Source organism: Leptonychotes weddellii, chromosome 5 (assembly GCF_054177405.1).
Source record: "Leptonychotes weddellii isolate Sample4059 chromosome 5, ASM5417740v2, whole genome shotgun sequence".
Lineage (NCBI taxonomy): Eukaryota > Metazoa > Chordata > Mammalia > Carnivora > Phocidae > Leptonychotes > Leptonychotes weddellii.
This window is the reverse complement of record NC_138373.1, coordinates 45,464,756-45,490,173: the sequence shown is the minus strand read 5'-3', so window position 1 is coordinate 45,490,173 and position 25,418 is coordinate 45,464,756. Positions and strand designations below refer to the sequence as shown.

At 37.9% G+C, this 25,418-nt stretch overlaps 1 protein-coding gene across 3 annotated transcripts in view; it reads left to right on the top strand.

Moving 5' to 3' along the window:
• Positions 1-25,418, top strand: part of USP6NL (USP6 N-terminal like) — a 160,045-nt gene that overhangs the window by 117,301 nt on the left and 17,326 nt on the right. For all 3 annotated transcript variants that reach the window (XM_081820558.1, XM_081820560.1, XM_081820559.1), the window contains 8 exons: positions 6,767-6,874; positions 12,260-12,369; positions 14,965-15,013; positions 16,590-16,710; positions 19,487-19,581; positions 20,247-20,312; positions 20,405-20,504; positions 23,190-23,342. In XM_081820558.1, the coding sequence (XP_081676684.1) occupies positions 6,767-6,874; positions 12,260-12,369; positions 14,965-15,013; positions 16,590-16,710; positions 19,487-19,581; positions 20,247-20,312; positions 20,405-20,504; positions 23,190-23,342 (802 nt within the window). The remainder of the gene's footprint in view (positions 1-6,766; positions 6,875-12,259; positions 12,370-14,964; positions 15,014-16,589; positions 16,711-19,486; positions 19,582-20,246; positions 20,313-20,404; positions 20,505-23,189; positions 23,343-25,418) is intronic.

Genomic DNA, 25,418 nt, shown 5'->3' with positions numbered 1-25,418 from the left:
CAAAAATCTTTAAACATTGGGGAGCTGCGAAGTTCATGGTGGTGGAAGTTTTGTTTTTGTTTTTTTTTTTTTTTTAAAGAGAAAGGGGCTTTCTTGAAATAAAGTTGGGAATATCAGAGCTAACCCAAGAGAAGCAAAGTTAAGTCCTTTACTACAGGACTCCTCAGAGACTTTACTATTATAACACGTGGTCGGGGGACCACACCTTCAAGACGGACCTTAAACTGACTGAAACTTACTCGACCGTGGAAATCTTTTTGTCATAGAGCATCTTGCAGGACTAATGCCCTTTTCTTTTTGAGCATCCTAACTACCCTTATTTAAAGTCTGTTAGACTCTTTTATTATTTTATTTTCATCAGGAGTTAGCTCATTTTGGGGTTGTTGATTTTATTGTGTGTTTTAGCATTAGGTTGGAACTCAAGATGTTCTTTTGAGAGGAATCAGTTTTGAAAGGAATCAGTTCAAAGTAGAATGTTAGTTATGCAGAGTGGCCTAAAGTTGGCACCTACTTTACCTCATGTCTGTGGGAAGATTGCTCAAGTGGTAATTACAGGGTAAATGTCGATGCAGCGGCACTTACACTTTCATCTCAACATTTGGTCTAATAAGATATTTGTAGAATTATACGGCTTTGTGTTCTCCTTGAGTATACATAGATCTATGAAAGTATGTAAGCCAGTGTAAAAATGAGCAATTCTACCAGGCCATTATTCTGACAGCAAGTCTGACTAATGTAGTTCCTAGCAAGAGAGATTTGAACAGAACTGTTTCTTTGATGTATAATTTTAAAGCACTTTCCCACAACTATAATGCTGGAATTATTTGATAATATATATGGTCCAATTTGGTGTGCAACAGAATGTACTTTCTAAAAGAATTGCTGCTTTCAATTCATATCTCATTTTAAATTGCACTGAGGCAAAAAAAAAAAAGTAGCATGTGTTTTTCTTCTCTTCCAAGAGGAGGTGAAGTTTTCTCTCCACAGATTCCTTACTTACATAACGGTAACACAAAGAAATTTCTGCAAGTGTCTTGAAATTAAAATATAGCTGTGATAGAGAATATTTGGATCTTTAGAACCCAAGCTTTAATGAAAGGCAGTTTCCATTAAGGTTGTTTGTGTTGCCTGTGTGTCTCACAGTTCTCACGGTGCCTGGTTCAGTAGTACTGAGTTTAAAAAATATACTCTATTAAATGAAGTCATCTCTGTTAGCTGGAGACATTATGATTTAATTAGTCATGATGTAATTGTGCCTAAGCTATGTCACAGCAGAGTACCTACGACAGATACACTTTTTTCCTTTTTTTTTTTTTTTTTTAGTCAAGTAACTGAATGGACCTTATATTAGTTAGCGTTTTATTTTACTGATGGGAGAATGGAGGCACCAAGTTTATAAATAAATTTCTCAAGGTCACACAGCTTGTTTGTCGCAGCAGGAGATCCCATGCCCACACTCAAGGGCTCTTTTACCGTACCATCTTTCATGTTTGCTTTCCCTTTTGGTGTTTGTCAATAAAAAGTCAGAAGGAAATAGAATGTAGTTATAAGAGCCAATAGGGCCTTGTGTATGGTTTAAAACTTTTTTAGATCTGGCCGTGAGGGACTCATGCCTATCGGAGGCAGAGATGAAGGAGTTATAATGGAGCAGGGATGCTTTAAGAAAACGGAGAGACAGTAAAGAGATAAGCAGCTCAGCATGAACTCTTGTTTCATGGTAATACACTTGGAGTGTTGCAAGTCCCCCAAATGGAGCCCTGCTGGGTGGGCTACAAAGTTGGCTACTGGCCAGTGTGTGATGTGGACTGGTGCATACATCACTATTTTGAAATCACTAAGGTTAGAAAGAGGTATTGAAAATGTTAGGTCAGTCAGTGGAATTGTTTTTTAGTTGATGGATGTTTAAATATATCTTTGTGACTGAAATAGACTACTTGATTCTGTTGGCAAGGGAACAAAGATACTGAAAGCAAAAGGTGGATTTCAGGGAACCTTCATTTATTTTTCCTTAAAGATTTTATGTATCATATCCATAAAATAAATTTCTAACAGGATTTTTAAAGGTAGTACTTTTTAACTTGGAATATTATTAAATATTATATCTTAAATCCAACATACAGACATTCTATATCATGATTGTTAAAACTCTGGTGTCTGGGGGCACCTGGGTAGTCAAGTCGGTTAAGAGTCCAGCTCTTGGTTTCAGGTCAGGTTGTGAGATCGAGTGCCATGTCAGCCTCCATGAGCAGCATGGGGGTCTCCTTGAGATTCTCTCTCTCTGTCTCCCACTCATGCTCTCTCTCTCTCAGATAAATAAATCTTAAAAACAAAACCAGAAACTGTGGTCTCTGAAGTCAGACTAACTGAATTTCAGTTCTTCTACAGTTTATTAGTTGTATGGTTTGGAGGTAGTTATTTTTCCACATCTTCATTTTCTCATCCGTAAAATGGGGATGATAATAATAGCATGTTCCTCTTTAGGAATGTGATAGTACAGCCTCCTTGCTCGGCTGGGAGCCTGTTTCTCCCTCTGCCACTCCCCCTGCTTGTGCACTCTCTCTCCCTGGCAAATAAATAAATAAAATATTAAAAAAAGAAAAGGGAATGCGATAGTATTACAAGGAATAAGTTGACATAGAAACACATATACTGGCTCCTAATAAATAATCAGAAAATGTTAGCATAACTATATTACTAAAGTCATTATTACTAGATTCATTATTTTCCTCACCCTCATCTCCTCATTTCCCCTTCCTGGCAAATCCATGTGGATCCTTAGTATTGATCTTCCCTAACTCTGTAATGTAAAATTCATTCCTCCCTTCCTCTGATATAATATTTCTCATACAGTCTCAAGGTGAGAGTCTCTGTGTTGGACCAATAAGAAGTAACCACCACATTCACTGCCCTCACCCCAGCATCTTTATTCCTCAACTTTTTCTGGTTTTCCCCTCCAATCTTTTGTGTCCTATGACATAAGGGCTAACAGCTCCTGCACATTTAGACAGTATAGTGCCTACTGTTCTCCTTTTCCCACTCTGGCCCCCTCTGGGGAGTCTGTCTCTGTCACGACTTCTCCCATCAGGGTGTGACGCTCAGCTCTGTAGCAAGGAGTATTTTATAATAAAGGGATATCAGTTTATGGTATCAGTGTATCTGCTTACACATAGATCTTCCCTGCTACTGTGAGCTCCACAGAACTTTTTCATGTTTGTAGCCAGAGCACCTACCTAATAAGTGTTGGCCACAAAGCCCGCAGTCATTACGTAGTTGCTTTTTAGAATGAGTGATGATGTTCATTTATGAGTTGGAATAAACAGCTATCACCTGCTGCTGCTGAAGTCTTTTTTAGCTGTAATCTCTTAAGAGGCAGTGGGATTTGGCAGAAGTGCCCTGAAATAGAACTAAGAAGGCGAAATTCTTTGACCTAGGCAAGCCACTTCTCTGTGCCCTGGTCTCCCAGCATTTAAGGTGGAGTAGCACTTGCTTTGCCTACATTACAGACTCTCATAGAAAATATGAGATATTACTTTGTCAGTTGAAGGATTCTCAACAAATGTAAACTGGACACTGTTCTGGAGATAAGCAAATTTTATTTGTATCTGTCATACTTGATATAATTCCTACTTTGTTTTACAAAATTTCTAAAATTTCTATGATAGGTAAAAATTTGTGAAAATTATGTTACCATAATGTCAATCTGTCATATAAGAGTTGTGAGTATTTGAAAAACAAATAGGCATAATTTGTTTTTTTTCGTAATTTAAAATTCTTATTTTAGGGTCTCATAATTTAATCCTTTTTCTGGTATATGTGACTTTGTGTACCTGTTCTTCTATTTCACTACCTCCTAAAGCTGAATTCCAGATACATCCCTTTTTATATTCCCTTTTTTTTAAATTGAAGTAGAGTTGACACATAGTGTTACATTAATTTTGGGTGTACAGCATAATGATTTGACAACTCTGTATGTTATGCTTACCTTTTAAATACAGTTTCATTATCATTTTAATGCTTTCTGCTCTTGGATTCCCTTAATATTTTCTGATCTGTGTATTTTAGTAAGTTCACTTGAGCAGAACAGTGGGTACTAGCTACATGCAAAATGGTCTTGGAAAGATGGTCTTTGTTTTTTATAAAATGTAAAATAAATATCTTTTGTTGAAAGATGGTGACATCTTGTGTGTGCCTTGGGCACATTACTTAACTTTTTTGTGATTCACTTTCACCATCTGTAAAATTGGGATAATAAAATCTCATGGAATTGTTGATGTGATTAAATGAGAGAAACATCTATTTTTAGTTTAAAATAGTTTCTTGCATATAGTAAATGCTCAGTAAAAGTTGTGCCTCATTTTTCATTTTAGCCCTGGAGTAGCACTGGTCCATTAATTTTTGCTTTCTACCTGAATTTCTCTCTTATTTTTTTTTTTAAGATTTTATTTATTTATTTATTTGACAGAGAACACAAAAAGCAAGGGGGAGTGGCAAGCAGAGGGACAGGCTTCCTGCTGAGCAGGGAGCCCAATGGGGGACTTGATCCCAGGACCCTAGCTAGGATCATGACCTGAACTGAAGGTAGATGCTTAACCGACTGAGCCACCCAAGCGCCCCTGTTATTTCTTCTTAATATAATCATGATAATTTGATTTTTTTAAAAATTTACTCACTTTAAGATGAAAAATAGACATTTATCTATAGTTGTTGAATACAGAATTGGATAAAAGCAATAAAATAATGTCTGAAGTCTTTTCAAGTAATAGAGTTTGAGAAATACATGTCAGGACTCTCGTTTTACTCATTGAAAACATCAGCCTAATGGAGATTCACATCCATCAAAGTTAATCTGCTTACCTGCCATCATATTCTACTTGGCTATTAAACTTTCACTTTTCACATTTGTGGTAGTTTCCACACCTTCCTATATTCATATTAGATGCTTATAGTACAGCATCTTTACTTTAAAAGTTTAGGAGATAATTTGAAAATACTTTTCGTGGGTGATACTCCTTTAAAAAGTATAATGGTAGGGCGCCTGGGTGGCTCAGTCGTTAAGCGCCTGCCTTTGGCTCAGGTCATGATCCCGGGGTCCTGGGATCGAGCCCTACATCGGGCTCCCTGCTCGGCGGGAAGCCTGTTTCTCCCTCTCCCACTCCCCCTGCTTGTGTTCCCTCTCTCGCAGTCTCTCTCTCTGTCAAATAAATAAATAAAATCTTAAAAAAAAAAAAGCATAATGGTAAATATTACGACTTTGGAATGAATGTAGATGACAAACTTTCTTTAGGAAGATAAATCTTAAATTCATTTTTTTAAAAACCACACTTAGTTTGCAGTTAAAGGTGGTAAATGTTTAATATGTGGGAAATGTTGCAAGTAGCAGAGTCTGGTTTACACAGAACTTTGTGTATATATTCTTCCAGTTAGAGCTACTGCATAAGTTAAAAAACTTCCAGGATTCTAATCACTATCTACTAAGATTTCAAATTTGAGGCATAGTATGTTTATACCAAAAGAACAAAGCTGAAACTCCTTATGGAATTATCTAATTGAATCAACTTCACAATATCCACTATTTCACAGTAAAAGTTGTTCTACATTGTTACTCATTCTAAGCCACATCATCATTTTTATAAAGCTACATCATGACTTAGCTTTAGTTTAAAAAAGTGAAGTAGTATATAGCAGTAGTTGAAACTCTGCTTCTTAACTCATAACTTGTCAGCATTTCAATTATTAGAACTTACATCCTATTTTCTTAGCCATACTATTAAAATATATTATTTTGATCATAAAGGTAATTGTGTACCTATTCTTACCTCACTCCCTAAGGTTTCTGCCATAATTTGTTTAGTCATTTCCTTGTTTGGGCATTTTCTTTTAAGTTTCAAAGTTTTATTATCCACAACTTTGTAATGACCATAATAGATTTGTATGTTACTTTGAATAATTAGCTTTGAAGAAAAAAGATACAATTATGGGAAGATGGAGAAGTAGATGAAGTCTTAGGATTCATAGAGTGACAGCGTATAAGGACCTAAAGAGTTGACAAACTGATGATTTATTCCTTATCTCATTCAAAAGTGATGACAGGTTATTCCTGGAGAACTGCCAAAATCAAAAAGAGGAGAGGAAAGCAGGAGTGTGGGGTGGAGGCGTGGAGGGGAGGGGAGGCACAGGGTGGTGGGAGGTGGGAAGAAAACTGAAGATTGCGGGTGGCATTAGCTGAGTTATGAGCTGGACAGGATATGTTATGTTGATAGGTTCTGGAAAGCCCCAGAGAGAAGATGCTGCAGGAAAAGATATTAGGGCTTACAGTATTCTCTCCACTCCATGAAAACACTTTGGGCACAAGGCAATCTTTTTGCTATTTGGGGCCTTTTAGATGTATGGGGGGAAAAGGAAGAAAGTATGTAACTAGTTGATGATATCAACAGGGAATGTGTAAATTAGATGTTCACACCTTAAAAAAGAGCACTGATTATGCTTTCATGCTGCATGAGAAGCACCTTCGTAATGGTATGAAAATACCAATGTACTAGGTGTACTTAACATTTTCATCTTTGTGTATTCTGCCTTCCTGTGTATAGGCCTCCCTGCTAGGATTTGAAAAGTAGAGATGATGGGGTCCAAGTGTGCCATGTCAAAATGTATCAGTTGTCATGGATACTTTGAAAATAAAGGACCAACAAATATTAATTAGTTTGATTTGAGGGGTCAGTCTAAGATTTTTGTCATTTATAACCTTCAATTTGTTTCTTTCAATAAGTTTCATAGGAGAATTTACAAAGGAATCCCACTCCAGCTCAGAGGTGAAGTCTGGGCTCTGCTTCTGGAGATCCCTAAAATGAAAGAAGAAACAAGAGACCTCTATAGTGTGAGTATTTAAAGCTAACTTGTTATTTTGAAATTGAAAAGTAAAACCTATTTCTTTTCACTTTCAAGGTGATGTAAGATATTCGTATCATTTGAAGTTATATTAACATGATACTACATTGAGTCGTATAAGCCGATTTTCTTGATTGTTTGGTTTAGTGCAATCTACTTCCTAACTTGCGAACAAATACTTCAGGGAAAATGTTATTTTCTGTATCAGTCAGTAAGTATCCAGTGCTTTTCACATATTTGAAAAGAACAGTGTTGGGGCGTATTCATGAGGAAAATTGACTAACACCTGATTGTAACTGCTCATATGCAGTGTAGTGTTAATAAAGAGATCTACAGTGTCCTTTCTAGACTTTGTAGGAAAACAACAGTGGGATTCAGTTTATCCAACAGCTGCCTGTGTGTGCTTGACTATTTTCTTCTGGGTGTGAGAAAAGAATTTTTCTCCAAGACTAGTAGGGATCTCTAGGTTTTGTTATTTGTTAATCAAAAGTCAAACTTTTGACTCCGTGATCCATAGTGCTTTCCTTAAATTAGTTAATACATTACATTTACCTCCTTGTCATCTCAGCTATACCCTTTCTAAATCTAAAGTTTATATTAACCTTTGAAAGGAATGATTATCTAAAAATCTTTTTGAAATATGTTCCTCAGAAAATGTATATAAATAGAATAAAATGGATAAAAGAACAATTATTTATAATTTAAACCCAATACCAATTATAAAAGGAGCCTTGGAATACTCTTGATATTTTCTTTTCTTTTTCAAATAATGTGTTTGTGTGTGTATATAATGTTGTATCAAGATGAAAGATAATAAATACTGGTTAATTTAAAGAGTTACTTTTTGTGTGTCTAAAAGATTTTTTAAATTAGCTGTTTGGGCCCTACACAGACTATGAGTTTATGTCTTAGGGTTTTAGAGTTTCAAATTATTTTAGTCTGTTGATTAGATATTTGCTTTTAGTATCATGGTTTTAGAGCCAGTATTGAAAATGGTGTCTGAGAAAACATATAAAATCTAGCCCCAGCACCTAGTACAGCGTGCCGGTATATGGTAGGTGCCCATTAAATTCTTGTTTAATTAATGAGAGGAGACAGTTATTTTTCTTTAGCATGCTGTCTTTGTTTCCTCGGGCTGCCATGAAGTGCCACAAACGGAGTGGCTGCAGACAGCAGGGTGTCTTCTCTCATATCTCTGGAAGCTAGTGGCCTGATGCCAGGGTGTCTGCAGGACCCTGGTTCGTCTCAAGGCTTGGGGGAGAGTCCTTCCTCGCCCCTTCCTGGCTTCGGGCATTGCCAACGCCATTCCAGGGCTTGCGGCTGCCTCAGTCAGCTTTCTGCCTCCCTCTTCACTCGACCTTCTCCCTGTGTGTGTCTGTGTGTCTGTGTGTCTGACCTGATAAGGACGCAGGTTACTGGACTTGGGGTCCACCCTAATCCAGCATGATCTCGTCTTCAGTCAGTTACATCTGCAAAGACCCTATTTCCAAATCAGGTCCATTCACAGGTTCTGGGTAGACGTGAGTTTGGAGAAGGGGCACTATTCAATCCAGCACACATTCTAATAGCAGAACTGTGCTTTCAACGATCTTTTAGACCTTTTCTACATAGAATAAAATGATCCAGGCACTGATTAACATGAGAGATCTATTTAGTAAATGCCAGGCATACAAATAACAAAAACAAAAGAAATGACTTGCCTTCCAGTACTTTCAAGGTTATTTTTTCTAACACTATGATGGAAAAAAATTTTTTTTTTATTTTTTTATTCTTTGAGTTTTCCCGGCACCATTATTTGATGGTCCTTCTTTCCCACTCTTTCTTACTCTCTCTCTCCAAAGATGGTATGAGTTGCTCTGTTCAGGTTGGAACTTCAGGAGGAATAGAACTATTAAGATTTTTCTCTGGTGGGTGAGACTTGCTGGTGCCTGAGCTGGCGCCCTCATCTACCTCTTCCTCCTGTTCTTTTAGGTGTACCTCAGTGTCATTTATCTCTCTTGTGTGTCGTGCTAGATCTCACACATGGCAGAAGTTCAGTCCATCATGGTTAACAGCCTCACCTACAGCCTTCCTGGGGCTTCATAATCTTGTTAGCCAAACACACCGCGATATTGTGGATCTTTCATACAAATGCTTTCCACTGTACCTCCACTTCAGGTTTATAGGTTCATTAGATCCTGTTTCTTTTAAATAAAATATATATTCTTGTATTATTGTGACACTCATGGGTCTCAGCCCACCCAATCTCAGAGATAACTGTAGAAGCTGCTTTACCTCCTTGCACTAAGATAAGAAATATGCTTGATTTCCTGTATTCTGTACATTTGTTTGTAAATATTCTAGGACCTAATCTTTCTGACCTACTATTTTTTACCTACTAACTGAAATTTGTTTCTGTCTTGAGGCCTTTTTGTGTTGGATTTTCTTTTCCTCTAGAGAAACTGATACTATAGATGTATTTGGGTGATTTTCTGCCTTTGAACTAAATTTTATTGTAAAGCACATTTTATCATGTCCTGTCAAAACATTTTCTTTCTGTGTTTTGACATCTCATTTTTTTACCAGGAGACTTGTAGAACAATCATTGAAACCTCTTTACTTGCCCATTACCTTTTAAAAAAAAAGAAAGAACAAATATGAACAGATTACCATTTTTAAACTAAATTTTGGTAATATCTTCTGGATCAACTTTTATCAGGGATAGTGTACAGTAATATTTTAGTGGTCGTGTGATTTTAATACAATACTATAAGTATCTCCCTGTGTATTTAGGACTCTGAAGTATACTCTTGTTACTCTTCATGATTTTAGAAGCTACAGAAGCTGCCCTTGTCTGAGCTCCTGCCTCAAAACATAGAGAGTACATGTAGTCACAAAACACTTGACACATACACACATATTCCAGATAGCCTACTTCTTTCTACTTTTAGCTGAAGTCAGGAATTAGCAGTTATATTTTCATATGTATTTATTGGAGTTGATTCAGGCAGAGATCTGTATCACCAGTACATGGTAAACGAGTCAGTATAATATATGTATATAAATGCATAATTATACATTAGTGTGGTTAAGTGTAGATTAATATAAATTTTAATCTCTTATCTAGTTCAACTTGGGAGATTAAATATCCTCACTCAGCTCCCTTACCCCGAAATGCCATGAAACTGACAGCAGGGAGTTTTTGTAAAGGCAAAAGCCCACAAGGAGTAAGAAATAAGAGAGAGAGTGGCTGCCAGTGTCTGGAAACCAGACAGACATTTACTAAACTCAGCAAACCCAAGAAAATGGAAGCCCGGGCTGGCTTTTTTCGATCTCAGAATCTCCAGAAGGCTTGCTAATTGTCAGCTGCAGGTGCCTCTGGGAGTGGCGGTGAAGCTCAGAACTGTGGAAGTTGTCCAGAGTCCGTCACAGAAGCAGTTAGATCCTCGACGTCCCCCTCCCACCCTGGCCACGGGTCCAAGGTTTACCATTTGGAGAGAATGAACCAGAGGGCCTCTGGACCGGAGAGGACCCATGGTCCTGAGGGGTGGGGCAGGGGGGGCGAAGAGATGGCACAGAGGAACTGCATGTCCTGAGCTGGGGGCATCCTGGCCTCCTTACCATGCTGCTCCCAGCACATTGGCGGCCAGGTGCTTATCTTCCTGACCAGAGACCAGAAGAGACTTCTCTGAGGAATCTGCCCAGCCTAAGGACATAAACCCAGAGATACTGACTTCAGGGAAACTGCCCAGCCAGATCATTCTGCAGTGGAGAGACAGTCGTGAAGCCCCACCTCTGCACACAGAGCTTGCCATCAGCTTTTTAGTGTTCTACTTTTAAATATAAGCAGACAACGAAATACCACTGTTTCCTTGAGGAAAGGAGCTAACATTAAAGATACACGAGAACAAATGGAAAAAAGAAACGTGTAAGAAACAGACTATAGAGCAGCAAGAAGAAAACTTAAAAAAACGATCACAAGTATCTTCAGAGGGATCAAAATAGATATTACATCCATAAAGCAAGTATAGAAGCCTATAAAAAGGAACCTTTGAGAACAACAAAGAGCTTATTAATCATAAAAAATTATAATAGAACTGAAAGATTTGAGAGAAGGTTTGAGAGTAACAATTGAAGGAATTTCCCAGAAAGTAGATGATAAATTCAAAGAAATGGGAAATAATACAGAAAATATAAGAAAGTTAAATGACAGCCGGAGATTCCACACTCTAATAGTAAGAGTTCCAGGAAGAGAAAATGGGAATGCAGGTGGGAGGGATGAGGAAATCGACAAAGGAATTACTGAAGAAATCACTCAGAACTGAGAGACGTGAGTCCGAGTTTATAAGATTGAAAAGATCCATCAAGTGCCCAACCCTGTGGATAAAAATAGATGCAAATCAAGCACAGAAATGTAAAGTTTCAGGACGTGGAGAGAAAAATGCCTACGAGCTTCTAGAGAAAAAGCAGATTTCATACAAAGAAACCAGAATTAGAGCGGCAACACTGGAAACTAGAAGACAGTAAAGGCAATGCCTTGTGAGCAAAAATACTTTCCAATTTAGAATTCTAAAACAGCCCAACAGTTAAATAAGAAGGAGGTAATATTATCAGACTTCTGAAGTTTTCAAAACAATTTATCTTCCATACACCCTTCCACAGGAGCTACTGGAGGATGTGCTCCTCCAGAACAAGGGAATAAACCAAGAAAGAAGACGTGAGACCCAGGGAACAGGGGACCCAAGCGAAGGAAGGCCTAGCAGCGGGTGAAGGGGGACCCCAAGACCCTAGCTGTGCAGCAGGCTAAGAGGTCCAGGAGCCCAAGGCTGGAGCAGGGTTGAAGGCTCTGGAGAGACATCTACACGAAGTTGAAATCGGAGATTACCTTTTCCATTGCGACAGCACCAGAGGAGATGGATGCAGTTTACAGTGAGTTTGGGATTGGATTAGCAACAAGCATGTAGAAAATGAAGCAAATCAAGAAACAAGGCAATGATTAGCTCGAAGGAAAACAAAAATATTGTGTTGGAAAGAAAAAAAATCCTAGCGGACTGTGTGGCTCAACTGTGAAGAGCTTTTACGTAGTCTTATTAGCAAGGCGGACTCCGAAAAGTGCTTCATTCCAAATTAGAATCTAACTGTATTGTTAAGATGGGGGGGGAAAGGTGGCGGGAGGAGGGAAAGGATGGGTGTGGGAGAGATGGGGCATCGGTGGGAGGGAAGCTCTTCATTGTGTGCCTTTTCACATTCGTTGGTGAACCACAGGTGTGCTTTTCCTAAACCAAAACAGTTTTTTAATGATAATTACTTTGTGATTTATTATTTTAATGAGAATTGTCTTCAACAACTGATTTCCATAAAAATGTGCTTTCTTCCCCCCTTTTTTTCTCTTCAGAAATTAAAACACAGAGCACGGGGTTGTTCACCAGATATCAGACAAATAGACCTTGATGTCAACCGCACATTTAGGGACCATATTATGTTTAGAGACAGATACGGTGTTAAGTAAGTAAACATTAATGTTATGAAATGTAAATAGCATTTATAAAGAGTGTTTATTAAAGTCTTTGTTAACTTAAAACATGAGTGAGTAGAATGTCTTGTACGAACCATAATTTTGATGCAGGTCCTAAAGGTTTAAGCTTTTGCAGATCGTTTGGTCTGTGTTGTGTGAAACCTAGGATCTAGGCTCCCTTAAATTTTTTAACCTTTGACGTAGTAGATGCTATTCGGTTGGTAAAGAGTCATTTTATGATCTGGGAATTCTTAAAAATGTAGTAGCTACTTTTATTAAAATCTTAGTAAAGAAATGGGAGATTGTGTTACTTTTTGAAAACTATGTCAGCGACAAATAGATCCCTATAAACTTGACCCCAGTGCATAGCTGAAACTAAAACAAATGAGGAATGAATGACTGAAATGAGTATTACAGTTTATGAATGAGAGTTTTGCTGAACTCTGTATCGGCTGAGTTCAACAGGAGAAACGGAAACCAGTAAGAGATGTGTATTCAGAGATTTGTTGAGAGGAACTGGCTTGTAGTGGGGGCTGACTAGGCAGGTCCCGTATCTGGAGGGCAGGCCACCAGCAGAGATAGCCCAGAACTCCTGAGCACAAGGGGAGCTGCTGTCCACAGGAAGAGCTTCTTCAGGGAGGCCTCACATCTGCTCTTACAACCTTTCACTCGATTGAATCAGGCCCACCAAGATTATCTAGGATCATCTCCCCTACTTAAAGTCAACTGCTTATGGATTTTAATCACATCTAAAAAATGCCTTTTTTACAGCAACATGTAGATTAGCTTTTGAATAATTGGGGGTTGTAGCCTAGCCAAGGTGACATCAGTGGTGTACTGACCCTTAGAGTACATCCTTGTCAACTCAGTTTCCAAATACAGGTAATACAAGGTCATACTTCACCTAACATGATAGAACTCTTTTGCCTAGGACTGAAACTAGTCTAACCCTTTCCCCACAAGAGGATGCGAAGTCCTTGGTGATGTTTACTCTTTTGCTTTGACATTCTATAACCTAAATACCACAATATAAAATAAACTGTTAATAATATATCTGTCTAATATAGCTAATATGTTAGATGAAAAGGGAAAAGGAAGGAGGAAAACAAAAATATTTTTAAATACATATATATAAACACATATACCAAAATAAGGAAAAAATGCTCAGAACAATTATAATCTATCTTTCTTTTTCTTTCTTTCTTTCTTTCTTTCTTTCTTTCTTTCTTTCTTTCTTTCAAGATTTTATTTATTTATTTGAGAGAGGGCAGGAGAGAGAGCAAGTGGGGGGGGGGGAGTAAAGGGAGAAGGAGAAGCAGGCTCCATGCTGAGCAGTGAGCCCGATGTGGGGCTCGATTCCAAGACCCTGGGATCATGACCTGAGCTGAAGGCAGACGCTTAACCGACTGAGCTACCCAGGCACCCCTATAGTCATCATTTCTGTGGCTAGGCACATAGTTATGGCTGGTTTCCGCTACCCATTTCATATTCCCTTTGCTCTCCGCAGGACCTCAGCTGGTCATGGTTCTCAACCTGGTGGGGTGACCTAAATTTTAATTGTGGACCTTCAGCAGTCCTGCCTGAATTAGATTGCTGTAGTTTTCCATTGACTTTAATCACAAGGCTTGGCTGTACTAAGAGACACCCTAAGTATTCTCCTGCGTTCTAGTCCTACTCTTCCTTACATCTGTTGTGTAGTAGCAACTCAGTTGCTCCAACCAGTACAGTTACCTTCTTTGCTTGTTGATTCAGAGAGACGTGGAGCCCAAAGTGATTGGGTGGCAATCTCAACTTCTAGTTCAGTGGAATCATCGTGTCTCCTGGTGGAAACATTTCTCCCTTTGGAACTAGGACTCCTAGACCAGCAGAGCTTAAGGCTGATGGGATGGGAAGCAAACCGTTTGCTAGTGGGCTACTAGGGATAATAGTGGGTAGAGTCATCCCCGTTTCTGCCCCTTGAATCTTGGACCCCAGCATCGTGGCTGTGGGAGAGAGAGCGCTAGATATTGGTGGCTGATTGAGAACATATATGGCCTCCCAGAGGATGCGCCAGCCCTGCAAGGTATTGTACCTAGCCTGCACTGTAACTGAGGCTTCACCGGGCCTCCATAGTTCTATCAGGCTGGCTGCTCCTATGGGGATGATTTTATAGTGAGAATAGTTGCCCTCCTTTGTGAAGCCATTTTTGTTTTTTGGTATACATTCTATCAGAATGAATGTCAGGGGCACCTGTGTGGCTCTGTTGGTCAAGCGTCCGACTCTTTGATTTTGGCTCAGGGCATGATATCGGGGTCATGAGATCGAGCCTCTCATAGGGCTCTGTTGCTGGGTGTGGAGCTTGCTTGAGATTCTCTCTCTCCCTCTGCTCCTCCACCCCCTTTAAGAAAAAAAAAAGAACGAATGTCATCTAGTCTTAAATTTAGACTGTACAGAGTATTTGTTTACATTTGAGCTTGGGATCATTTATTACAGTAGTACTTTTGTCTAGATTATCTATTTTCAGGCAAACTTTCTTTTTTTGTTTATAATTTTAAAAATATGTGAAATAACCAAAATATATTCAATATAAACTTTCTTTTCTCTAGGCAACAGTCCCTATTCCATGTTCTTGCTGCATATTCTATTTATAACACGGTAAGTTGGAGCATACCCACTCAGGGCTCTTTGAGTTGTATTCTGAGGAACAGGAGGAACTCTTTGGGCACCCCCTGCCTCTGTGGATCTTTTCAAGGCTTCTCTGGTGACCTTGGGATCTTAGAACAGAGCTGATTCAGAAGTGGGAAAAACCACTTTATGCCAGTGAATCTCTCATTTTTCCCTCTTTCTCTGGGATTGTTCTGTTGTGGTGTTGTTTGTCTTATTTTTATTTTACACAGTCGTGCTGAGAATGAGCAGGGATAGAAGTTTAGGAATTTGGTGGGCAGATGAATTTTTGCTCAACCTTGCTCACCCTTCATCACCCCTGGGAGTTTGCGTTTCAAGGTCACATTTTGTTTACTCATTGAGGGCCAAACAGGAGACCATGTGTACCTACTTGCTAACCCTAGGAGTAGGCTACAAGTAAACTTTTTGGTAATAGAACATGTTGTTCTTAACATATCTATCACTCGGGGGAGATGATAATTTGGGGAAAGATAATTAGTGTTGAACCTAATGTGGATGTTAAATGCTTATTGATTAGGTTCTAGAGAGGACAACCTTGGACCTTGGGTGTGTAATTTCTCTTAAAACCTTTAAGTTACAAGAAATTTCAAACTAGGGCAAGGTAAAAAAAGAGTTTATTAAAGGCCTTTTTTGTAGAAAGGAAGTAAAAGTTGGGCCTCTTGGAAATTGGAGCTGGAAAGTGAGAAGCCTTCACTGAGAAAGAGCTACTACACTTTCTGTCTCCTACTCTGGGGCCACACAGTAACTGATTATCTCTGTAAACTGCTTGTTCTGCTGTTTCTCCAAATTGCTTTCTTTGCCTACTTTTCAGTTTTCCCATGGCTAAAATTGCACCCACAGACTCAACATGACCATTCTGTTTAAATGCATCTCACCATCTGATTACAGATATCCTGGAGAGAGTATGTGATTAGTCAGTGCAGCCAATTAACTCTTCCCCTGGGGTCAAGTGACCTCTTCTGCTCCATCAGCTTTGGTTCATATGGCACAAACATGAACCTCTAAGGCCACATTACTAGCAGGGAATACAGGGAGAGTAGGCAGTTCTCAGAGAAGGGACATAGACTGGCTCGGTATCCCAAAATGTGTCTCTGTAAGGGCCAGGAAATCTAGAGGAGACAAGACAGCAACTTGGGAACTGTAGAAGGAGACAAGACAGCAACTTGGGAACTGTTACAAGGAGAGAAACTTGCCAGCATTTGAACAAAGAGGAGGAATATTGAACTGAGAATAATATATACAAAGGAAAAAGAAACTTTTAGTTTTCTTTACAGAAGGTATAATGGTATTGAATAGGGCACAATAAAAATACATGTAGCTTGACACTTTGCCCATGCTTCTACATTTATTTTTGAATACAGATTTATTCTTTTATAGTATATAGCTCAGTGTTGTAAAACTGTAGTCTTTATCTGTAGAATTGTCCATTATTTCATGTGTCTAACTAAGCATTTTCTGATTATTTTGTTGGGCAGGTTTTTATATGTGCGTATGCATGTAATTGGATCTTAAAATCCCCAGTTTCTTTGTTCTCATTTATCTTCAGGAAGTTGGATACTGTCAGGGGATGAGCCAGATCACAGCTTTGCTCCTTATGTATATGAATGAAGAAGATGCCTTCTGGGCCCTGGTCAAACTATTCTCAGGCCCCAAACATGCCATGCATGGTAAGAAAACCCATATAGTTCACCAAAAACAATAAACAAGGAAGGGAGAAAAAGGTAAATTAAATTCAAAGTTTGAAAGATGCTTGGTAGGGTTAAGTACAAAAACTTAATATCTGGGGCTGTTCAGTCAATTAGTGTTTGTGAGTCATTTCTTATCTCCTCCTTTATTGAACTTTGCTAAACTTTTCTGTTCACACTTATATTCCTTTATGTTTACCTCAAGGTACACTGTTGGCATTTTGAGATTCCTTCCTTACTTGCCCCCAGTCAGAAGAAACTAATTTAGGTTTGGAGGAATTTAGGAAAGCTATATTAATGGTAGAAATAAAAGATGCCTTTGACTAAAACTTTTAGACTGTCATGCAGTTTTCATTTCAGTGAAATGTGTGTTTTGGTTCTCTTAGCCGTAAAATTGATTCCATTTTACAATAAAAGGCTGCTGATAACATGTTGTGGGTATTTCATTATTTAATATCTCAAAACTTGCATGAACGTTTGGTTTACAAGTTAGGAGATTGTTTTTAATAACCTTTCCCTTATATCTGCCAAGCATATACAAGAAACTTTAGAGTTTGGATTGCATCTTCTTTTGGAAATAAAAGTGGCATTTGCCCATTTAATGCAAAATGATTTTCCCAGTGCCATCCACGTGATAATACCAAAATAAAAACAAATTTTTAACATGAATCACTTGAAGAATAGATCATCTAAGTTCCTTTTGTGAGTAAGCTTTATGTGGTGAGGAACCTGCAACATGTTTAAAGTGATATTTTAACATTTTCAAAATTATGACTATAGTTTATTAATTCTCACATTCTTACCATGTGGTTTTTGTGGTGGTATTTTGTGGGGGGGGGGGGTGTGTGTGTCCGTGGTTGCACATTTGGCCATCTCCCTCACTTTTCCTTGTGAATATTTTTTAAATGAATACTACTACTAATGATAACTGTTTCTGGACACTTTGCATCCCATCAATAGACTCCAAAAGTAAGACGCAGTATATCGAACTGCCATCCAACAGTATCTTTTGAAAAGCCATCTTGAAGAAAAATAACTCTCCCTCATCCACCTTTATTTTGATTTACCATGAAATAAATGGTGTTGCTGATCTGTGTTGAAGTACAAAGGGATGTTACAGTTTCAGTAGTACGTTAATTACGTGGAAAACTGCCCAAGTCTAGGAAAGTCATTTCTTTTGAACACACCTGATAAGCTTACATTCAGCAGTTGTCACCAGTCTAATCTATAAAGTAATATTAATTTTACTATCCTAATATTTGCATTTACTGTGCAGGTTAGGTCATTATTTTGGTTAAGTTAGTATTTAGAGATACTTGTTTGTAAGTCTGCCTATGGAATTTTATCACTGAGGGTTGCCTCAGTTCTTTGCATCTTTTACATGATAGTGATGTCACTTATAAATGTCCAGAATAAAGTGAGGGCTGAAGAAAATGAGATTTTAAAATACCAAGTCTGGGATATCACTACAAGTGAAGTAATGTTAGTTATCTTAGCATCCTTGAGCTAGTATTTATTACTGAGGGGCATTGCCTTTTTCAAAATGAGACTTTTTCTTGAAATTCTTCTAATTCCCATTCCTATCAAATTGACCATCAAAGTGGCACAGATAGACAATACATATTTTTTTATGGCATCAGAAAATATTACTATGGGAGGAATAGAATCTCTATCTCTGGAAATTTTTACACATAAGTATGTTCCTTGAGTTCTTGGAGGAATGCAGTTTCACTTTTTGAAAGCAGGTGTTTTTGTGGGGAGAAAAAATGGGACTCCAAGATCAAATAAGTCTGGCAGAGTGAGTTAATCAAGCAAACAAAGTTTCTTTAGTTTATAAAGCATGTTAGAAAGATTGAGAAGCCCTTATGCATCATGAATATGCCAGAAAGTTTTGTGGAGCACATAGTACTTCCCCTGGATTCTTTTTAAAAAACATAGGACATCTATTAACATCTTTCAAAATTACATAAAACCCAGGTTGGAAATAACTAATGTGGAGAAATGATAAATATGTTGAGTGTATAACCTTTTTAATGGATCGTGTAGAATATCTGAAAGGAAACTTGTAAATAAAAATAGATGTAAAGTTCCATGAGTTAGATACACAAAATCAGTACTAACTTACCATTTACAATTAGTTTCTTCCTAGAAATCTTAGAGATTCTGTTGTATAATGAGATGGAATAAACTCTAGTTTCTGATACAACATTGATCATTAGTGTCATTATGTCTTAGCTGATGTCAGATATCACAGAAGGGATTAAAAAGTGATAAAAACCTTGGAAGCATGATACTAATGAAGTTTTTAGAGTAAACCTGAAAAAAGGAATAAAATGTTTGTTATGTAGCATATTGACAATAAAACAAAATAATTCCTCAAGATTAGAATAACTTATAAGAAATTTGTGCATTTAAGATATGCTTTAAGATACTTGAAGAGAACAGACAATCCTGATAAATGGCTTCAGTTTTCATTTTTTTCTTGGTTTCTAAATTTCCCTTTTAATTCAGAAATATTCTGTCCTCTTTTATATTTTTACAAGGTTATAGGAGATCTTTACCAAACAGGTACTAGATTGCAAATTTCATTGCCCAGAGCTTACACACAATTATTTCCTTGGTGAGGAGGATAAGTATCTTAGTAACTACTGGATTTTTGTTGTTGCTGACAGTTAAAAATGAAAGAAATGTGTTGCATTTTGAAAGGGGTTTTTGTTGCTATTGTTTATGAAATACTGTTTTTATGTTTGTATTCTAGGCTTTTTTGTTCAAGGTTTTCCTAAACTCTTGAGGTTTCAAGAACATCATGAAAAAATACTGAATAAATTTCTATCCAAGCTTAAGCAACACTTGGTAGGTAGATGTGACATTGACTTAACACCCACTTACACCAAGAATAAACCTAGAAGAATTGAGTGCAGCCTTTGGTCCCAATTGCTTTATTGATTTGCGGTGTTGTCCATTTCATTTACTATGCATTTGTAATTCCCAGGTGTTTGAAGAGCATGAGATTTGTGGAATTTAGTATTGATGAATCATCACAGCCCTAACTCATAAAATCACACCACTTCTTTGCAGATGAGATATACAAATGGTGCAGTTTTTAACGATATGTGATTTCTTGGTAATTTTGGAGGCCTTTTTATTGCACCAAAAATACTTTAAGGGTCATACAAACTCTGTCCTTAGTGAACCATAGACATGCTGTACTATGAAACATGATAATTTAGTGAAGCAGAGATACTTCACTGTAAAATGTATTATAGAGAATCAAAATGTTATATTACAATCCTATAGAAGAAGGATTTATTCTTAAGGTGATTTCCAAAAGTGAGATTGAGGGAGAAAGAAAGTAAGGAGAAAAAACTAGAAATACTGCAGCATGCAAAAGATTTGGAATGAAACGGTTTTATGTTTAGCTTTGACAGCTACCTCCAACAGCTTTCGTAACTTTTAGTATTAGGTTGTCATATTTTATTTGCTGCAATCCAGAAATTTGAAGTCTTTGTTTTTTTCAGGATTCTCAAGAAATCTACACAAGTTTTTACACAATGAAATGGTTTTTTCAATGTTTCCTTGATCGTGTGAGTATTTCTTTACAAAACCCAATCATAAAATTATAAGTACCAGACAAGAGTGAGCTGTTAATCTTATCTTGTTTTGTTTTTAATTATAGACTCCTTTTACACTAAACCTCAGAATATGGGATATCTACATCTTTGAAGGAGAACGAGTTCTTACCGCTATGTCTTACACAATCTTAAAATTACACAAAAGTAAGAAAATGTTTAAGTATAAAGATTTCACAAAGATCAAGGCTTGATTTAACTCTGATTTCTCATTTCTCACCCAACTTCAGATTCATTTTCTTTTAGTGGTGGATTTAAAAAATTCTTGAAAGTCAGTGAAGAAATCATGTTCAGGTGGTAATCGGCTTCCATCAGTTCTTTCTCATGGCTAGAAGCTGATTACATTGCAGAGGTCTTTGATTTTTTTTTTTTCTCTATTTCAGTTTAATTTTCCCATTTAAGCAGTAGAAAGCAATGTGTTGGTTTCACTAATAATATTATTCTTACTAAGTATTTGTTTCCTTATTCCTAATACTGCTTTTCATCAGTCTGAACTTCTGGTTTGTAATCAGAGAAGAGAGAGACCAAAGAAACCAGGCCCTTAGTTCAGAAGTCTGGTGAAGATATTTTCCATCACTGTTTCCTCCATCCAGGCAAAAGCACCCATATCCAAGCTGTAGACCAGAGATGGGGCACCTCCTCCTGCTCATCTCTCTGCTTGACTGCATTGTGGCCTCTGGGGCAAGTACAGTCACTTGTTGGGTAAATGCAATATTCGGCTGCAGTACTTCAAGGGCTCTATACATTTGGCACGTGGTGCCTTACTTTAAAAATCAAGAAATGAGAGTTTTCTTCTTGAATGTGAAGAACCTTATTCATCTTAAAGTCTCAGTTCAGTCTTTAAAATTAAAACTCCTCCTAGTCCATCGTCTTGTAACTCTGCAGAGAGGAGAATCGTTGAAAGCTTTAGAACTTCACGGAGCACTTGGAGTCTAGCTCTTACAACGTAGTTCCACATTCACTGATCATTCTCCTCCCTTAGGTTATTCTTGAATGATTCTTCTGTTCAGCTTCCCAACTAAACTATAAGCTGATTGAGTACTTGGGGGTCACGTTTTGTGAGGTTTTTTTTCCTGCTGTGCTTGACGTTGCTCTAAGTACATGTTAGGTATTTTAATATAAAATTGTTTGATTGCTTACTTGAAAGGCAGGCCTTTGGACTGTCCAAACTTTAGAGAGAAATGAAAACTCCCTGTAAAATCAAGTCTGTATTAAAGATAAGGATTCAGAAGTGCTGTGGTTCATTTCCCTTACACCCAATCCTCACTCCTCCAGCATGCAAACCACAGCATCCAGAGAACTGTCTCCCAAGACTCACGATCTGTCTGAAAACTGCAGGAAATCTATCTCTGTCTCTCCCCCACCTGACTCCCCCACCTCCTCCTCTTCTCTTTCCCTCCCCTGCCCCTCTTCTCCTCTTCCCGCCTTTCCTTTCTTTCTGGATTATGAACTGACCAAGATGTGGAACAAAAGTATACTTTTTATTAAAATATGTGCATATTAGTTTAATGTTCACTAAACAGCAAGAAAGTGGAAACATGATGTTGTATTTCTCCATAGCTCTGTTCTCCATCTTAAATTATGTTTTATTTATATGAGCCTTGATTAATTTTGGCAAGTGAAAAGTTTCTTCACCCTTTGCAAATAAACTTTAAAGCACAATACCTACTTTATATCCTATCATATCATCACACTAAATAGCTGTTGGAAAAAATGTGTCTACTGCTATGTAGTTTTTTCTCAGGAAGACAAGAGCTCAAGGACTTATATGAAGTTTCTTCACCGCCATATGAAGCTTCGAAAACTCTGTCTGGGCACCTTAACCAAGAGTTTAGCTAAAGCTCCTAAGATTTTGTTCTTGTTTTTTTCCTGATTGTTTTAACAATATTTAGAGACATTGTTACGGGAGGTTTATCACACACTGGTTTTAAACAGTAAAAAAAAAAAAAAAAAAAGTAATAACCTAAATGTCCAGTATTAGAAGACTGATAAGTGAGTTATAGTACATTATAGTATATCTGATGGACTCAAAGTATAATCAGTTTTTTAAATTGATACGTGTGTACACACATCTACTTGTAGGGCAGTGGCTAGTGGGATCGTAGCTGATTTTTGCTTTCTACTTTGTATCTGTAATCTGAAATTTTTTAATTTTCTTTTTTTATTTTTTAAGATTTAATTTATTTATTTGACAGATAGCACAAGTAGGCAGAGTGGCGGGCAAAGGGAGAGGGAGAAGCAGGCTCTCGCCTGAGCAGGGAGCCTGATGTGGGGCTCGAATCTAGGACCCCGGGATCTTGACCTGAGCCGAAGGCAGATGCTTAACCGACTGAGCCACCCAGGTGCCCCTGTAATCTGAATTTTTTTAAATAAAACTAATTTCATAAGTAGAAATACAAATAAAGTTAGTAATCAGATTTTTTGGAAATTCTGAAACCGTAAATATAGAGACTTGAAATAGGTTTGCCTGTGGGAGGTGGAGTTCTGTAACAGTAAAACAGAAAGCCCTCATGTCATCTTGGGTGGCCTGTGTCTCTAAGAAGTGCTTGCTCTGGGTCAATATTAATGTCTAAGGTGTGATGTTCTTAAATAAACCCATGAAAAGGTATTTAGCAGTAATCACCTCTCCCTTTCTCCCCAAAGAGTAGATGTGACTGCTTGGGTATCAGAAAATACTTTTATCTTAATTGAGTATCAGTGATGTTTACAGTGCTGTGTATAAGTTGTATGCTGTGCCCTTTTTAAAAAATACTGCACCAGAATAGAATACGTTACCGTCTCAACCTGAGTAACTGTTGACTCAGCATTTGTATTTCTCTGATTTGTTCTTAGAACATCTAATGAAATTGTCTATGGAAGAACTTGTAGAATTTCTTCAGGAGACCCTGGCAAAGGATTTTTTCTTCGAAGATGACTTTGTAATAGAGCAACTTCAGATTTCTATGGTGGAACTAAAGCGCGCAAAATTAGACCTTCCAGAACCTGGTAAGAAATATTCAAACACTTTCTATATAAGTCATAATTAAAGTTGGGAAATGGTGCAGTGAACACGGGCCATTTCTGTTTCAGAACATAAGCATTATGTGTACTTGTGATGGCAAGCTGTTTATGGCTTTGTGCTTATTTTAAGAAAAAGCAAATAAACGCATTAATGAAATCTGCCTCTCCTAATAGAATAACTGTACTATCCCTGCTTAAATTTAGAATGTTTGGATGGCAAATACTGATCAAGAGAAGTAATCATGGTGCTTTAAATGAGCTAAACAATAACCTTTACTTTCAGCATCTCATTTTGTAAAACCATAAGGAATAGCAGAGAAAATAAAAGATCTATTTTATAGAAGAGGACCCAGATACTGAAATGCTTCTGTCTGAAGCTACAGAACCAGCAGATGGCGTTATTGACACTGGAGTCTGAGCTTTCTGACTGCTGATCCAGGGCTCTTGGCAGTATGTCGCAGTGTAGATAATAGATTTTATTCGCTTATTTCAAAAGCTCTTCCAGCACCTCCTAGTAGATTTTCTGTGAGGTGCTGGGCAAGAGATTCAGCAACTGAAGAGAAGGACATGCTTCTTGTCTCAAGGTGCACACAGGAGACACAGAATTTATATAACTGATAACAAATGAAGTGTAAGTAAATAGGATAAATGGGGGAAGGATCAAAGGAAGGGTCGGATGAAAGGGAAGAAAAAAGAAAATGAGGAAATATCTCAGCAGGAATAACTTTTTTAAAGTTTTGACCTGGTATTGCTTGACAAGAAATTGTTTCCTGAGAAAAAGTCATTTTTCGCCGATTTCCTTTCTTGTCTTTGTTCCAAGCCAATCCAGCTGTGATGCCCTCAGGTAGAGTAGGAGGTAGCATTTCCCGGTCAGTGTGGCGCATATTTTGATGTCTTCTTGAAGATGTCTGTACAGAAAAACAAGCAGAGATGCGTTCATGGAAAGCACATCTTTTTCCCTTTGGTAAAAACCAAGATGTTCTGCTTTTAGTTACTTCATTTTGAGGGGTCTAATTGGTATTCCTCCGAGTTCGTTCTGGGTCATCAAGATTCACTAGAAAACAAACTTACACAGCAATGATTGATGGTAGTCAGAGGCCTTGTGCAGCATCACCCGTGCTAAGTGAGGACACCCCTCTCATGTTCAGTGTACTAATGTCCGTTCCCCACTGATTCTTTACCGTAGCAGGGAGCGCCCGTGGAACAGCAGTGACTAAGTATTCTTGCCACTTTAACTTTTATTTCAAAATATGGTGCCTTTTTTTTTCAAAAAAGTCAAGACATGTTTTAGTAAAAGACATACAGAGAGAAAATATTGCAGAATAGGATGATTTAGCATCTAACTAGGAGCTATTACTTTTTGAATGCTTAGGATGGGCCACAGGCTACATGCATTATCCCATTTAATCCCTAAAAATAGCTCAGAAAAAGTACTCACCTGCCTTTTACATGTGAATAAACTTAGTAGTATATAAGATCTTTTTACTAGGAGGTGGTAGAATGGGGATGGAGAGGGGAGTGCGGATAAAGGGAGAGGGAAAGATAAATAACACCAGGCACATTGGCTAAAGCTTGCCCTGATCGTACTGATAAGGTGCAAAGTGGTGAGGTAGCTCTGCACTTTAGGACAATAATCTGTCTCTCATCTGTATTTCTACTACTACTACATTTACTTTCTGGGCTTTGTGTTCTGCAGCCTGCCCAGTGTCATCCTCTTTAAATTACTGCAAGCTATATATGGAACATTAAGATAATTAAGTAGGGGCGCCTGGGTGGCTCAGTTGGTTGGGCAACTGCCTTCGGCTCAGGTCATGATCCTGGAGTCCTGGGATCGAGTCCCGCATTGGGCTCCCTGCTCGGCGGGGAGCCTGCTTCTGCCTCTGACCCTCCCCCCTCTCATGTGCTCTCTCTCATTCTCTCTGTCTCAAATAAATAAATAAAATCTTTAAAAAAAAAAAAAATTATGGGATGTGGCCATGAGAATGAACGAATCACAATGACACATGATGAGGAGGAGGATCAGAAACCAGAAGAAATGAGGGCGCCTGGGTGGCTCAGTTG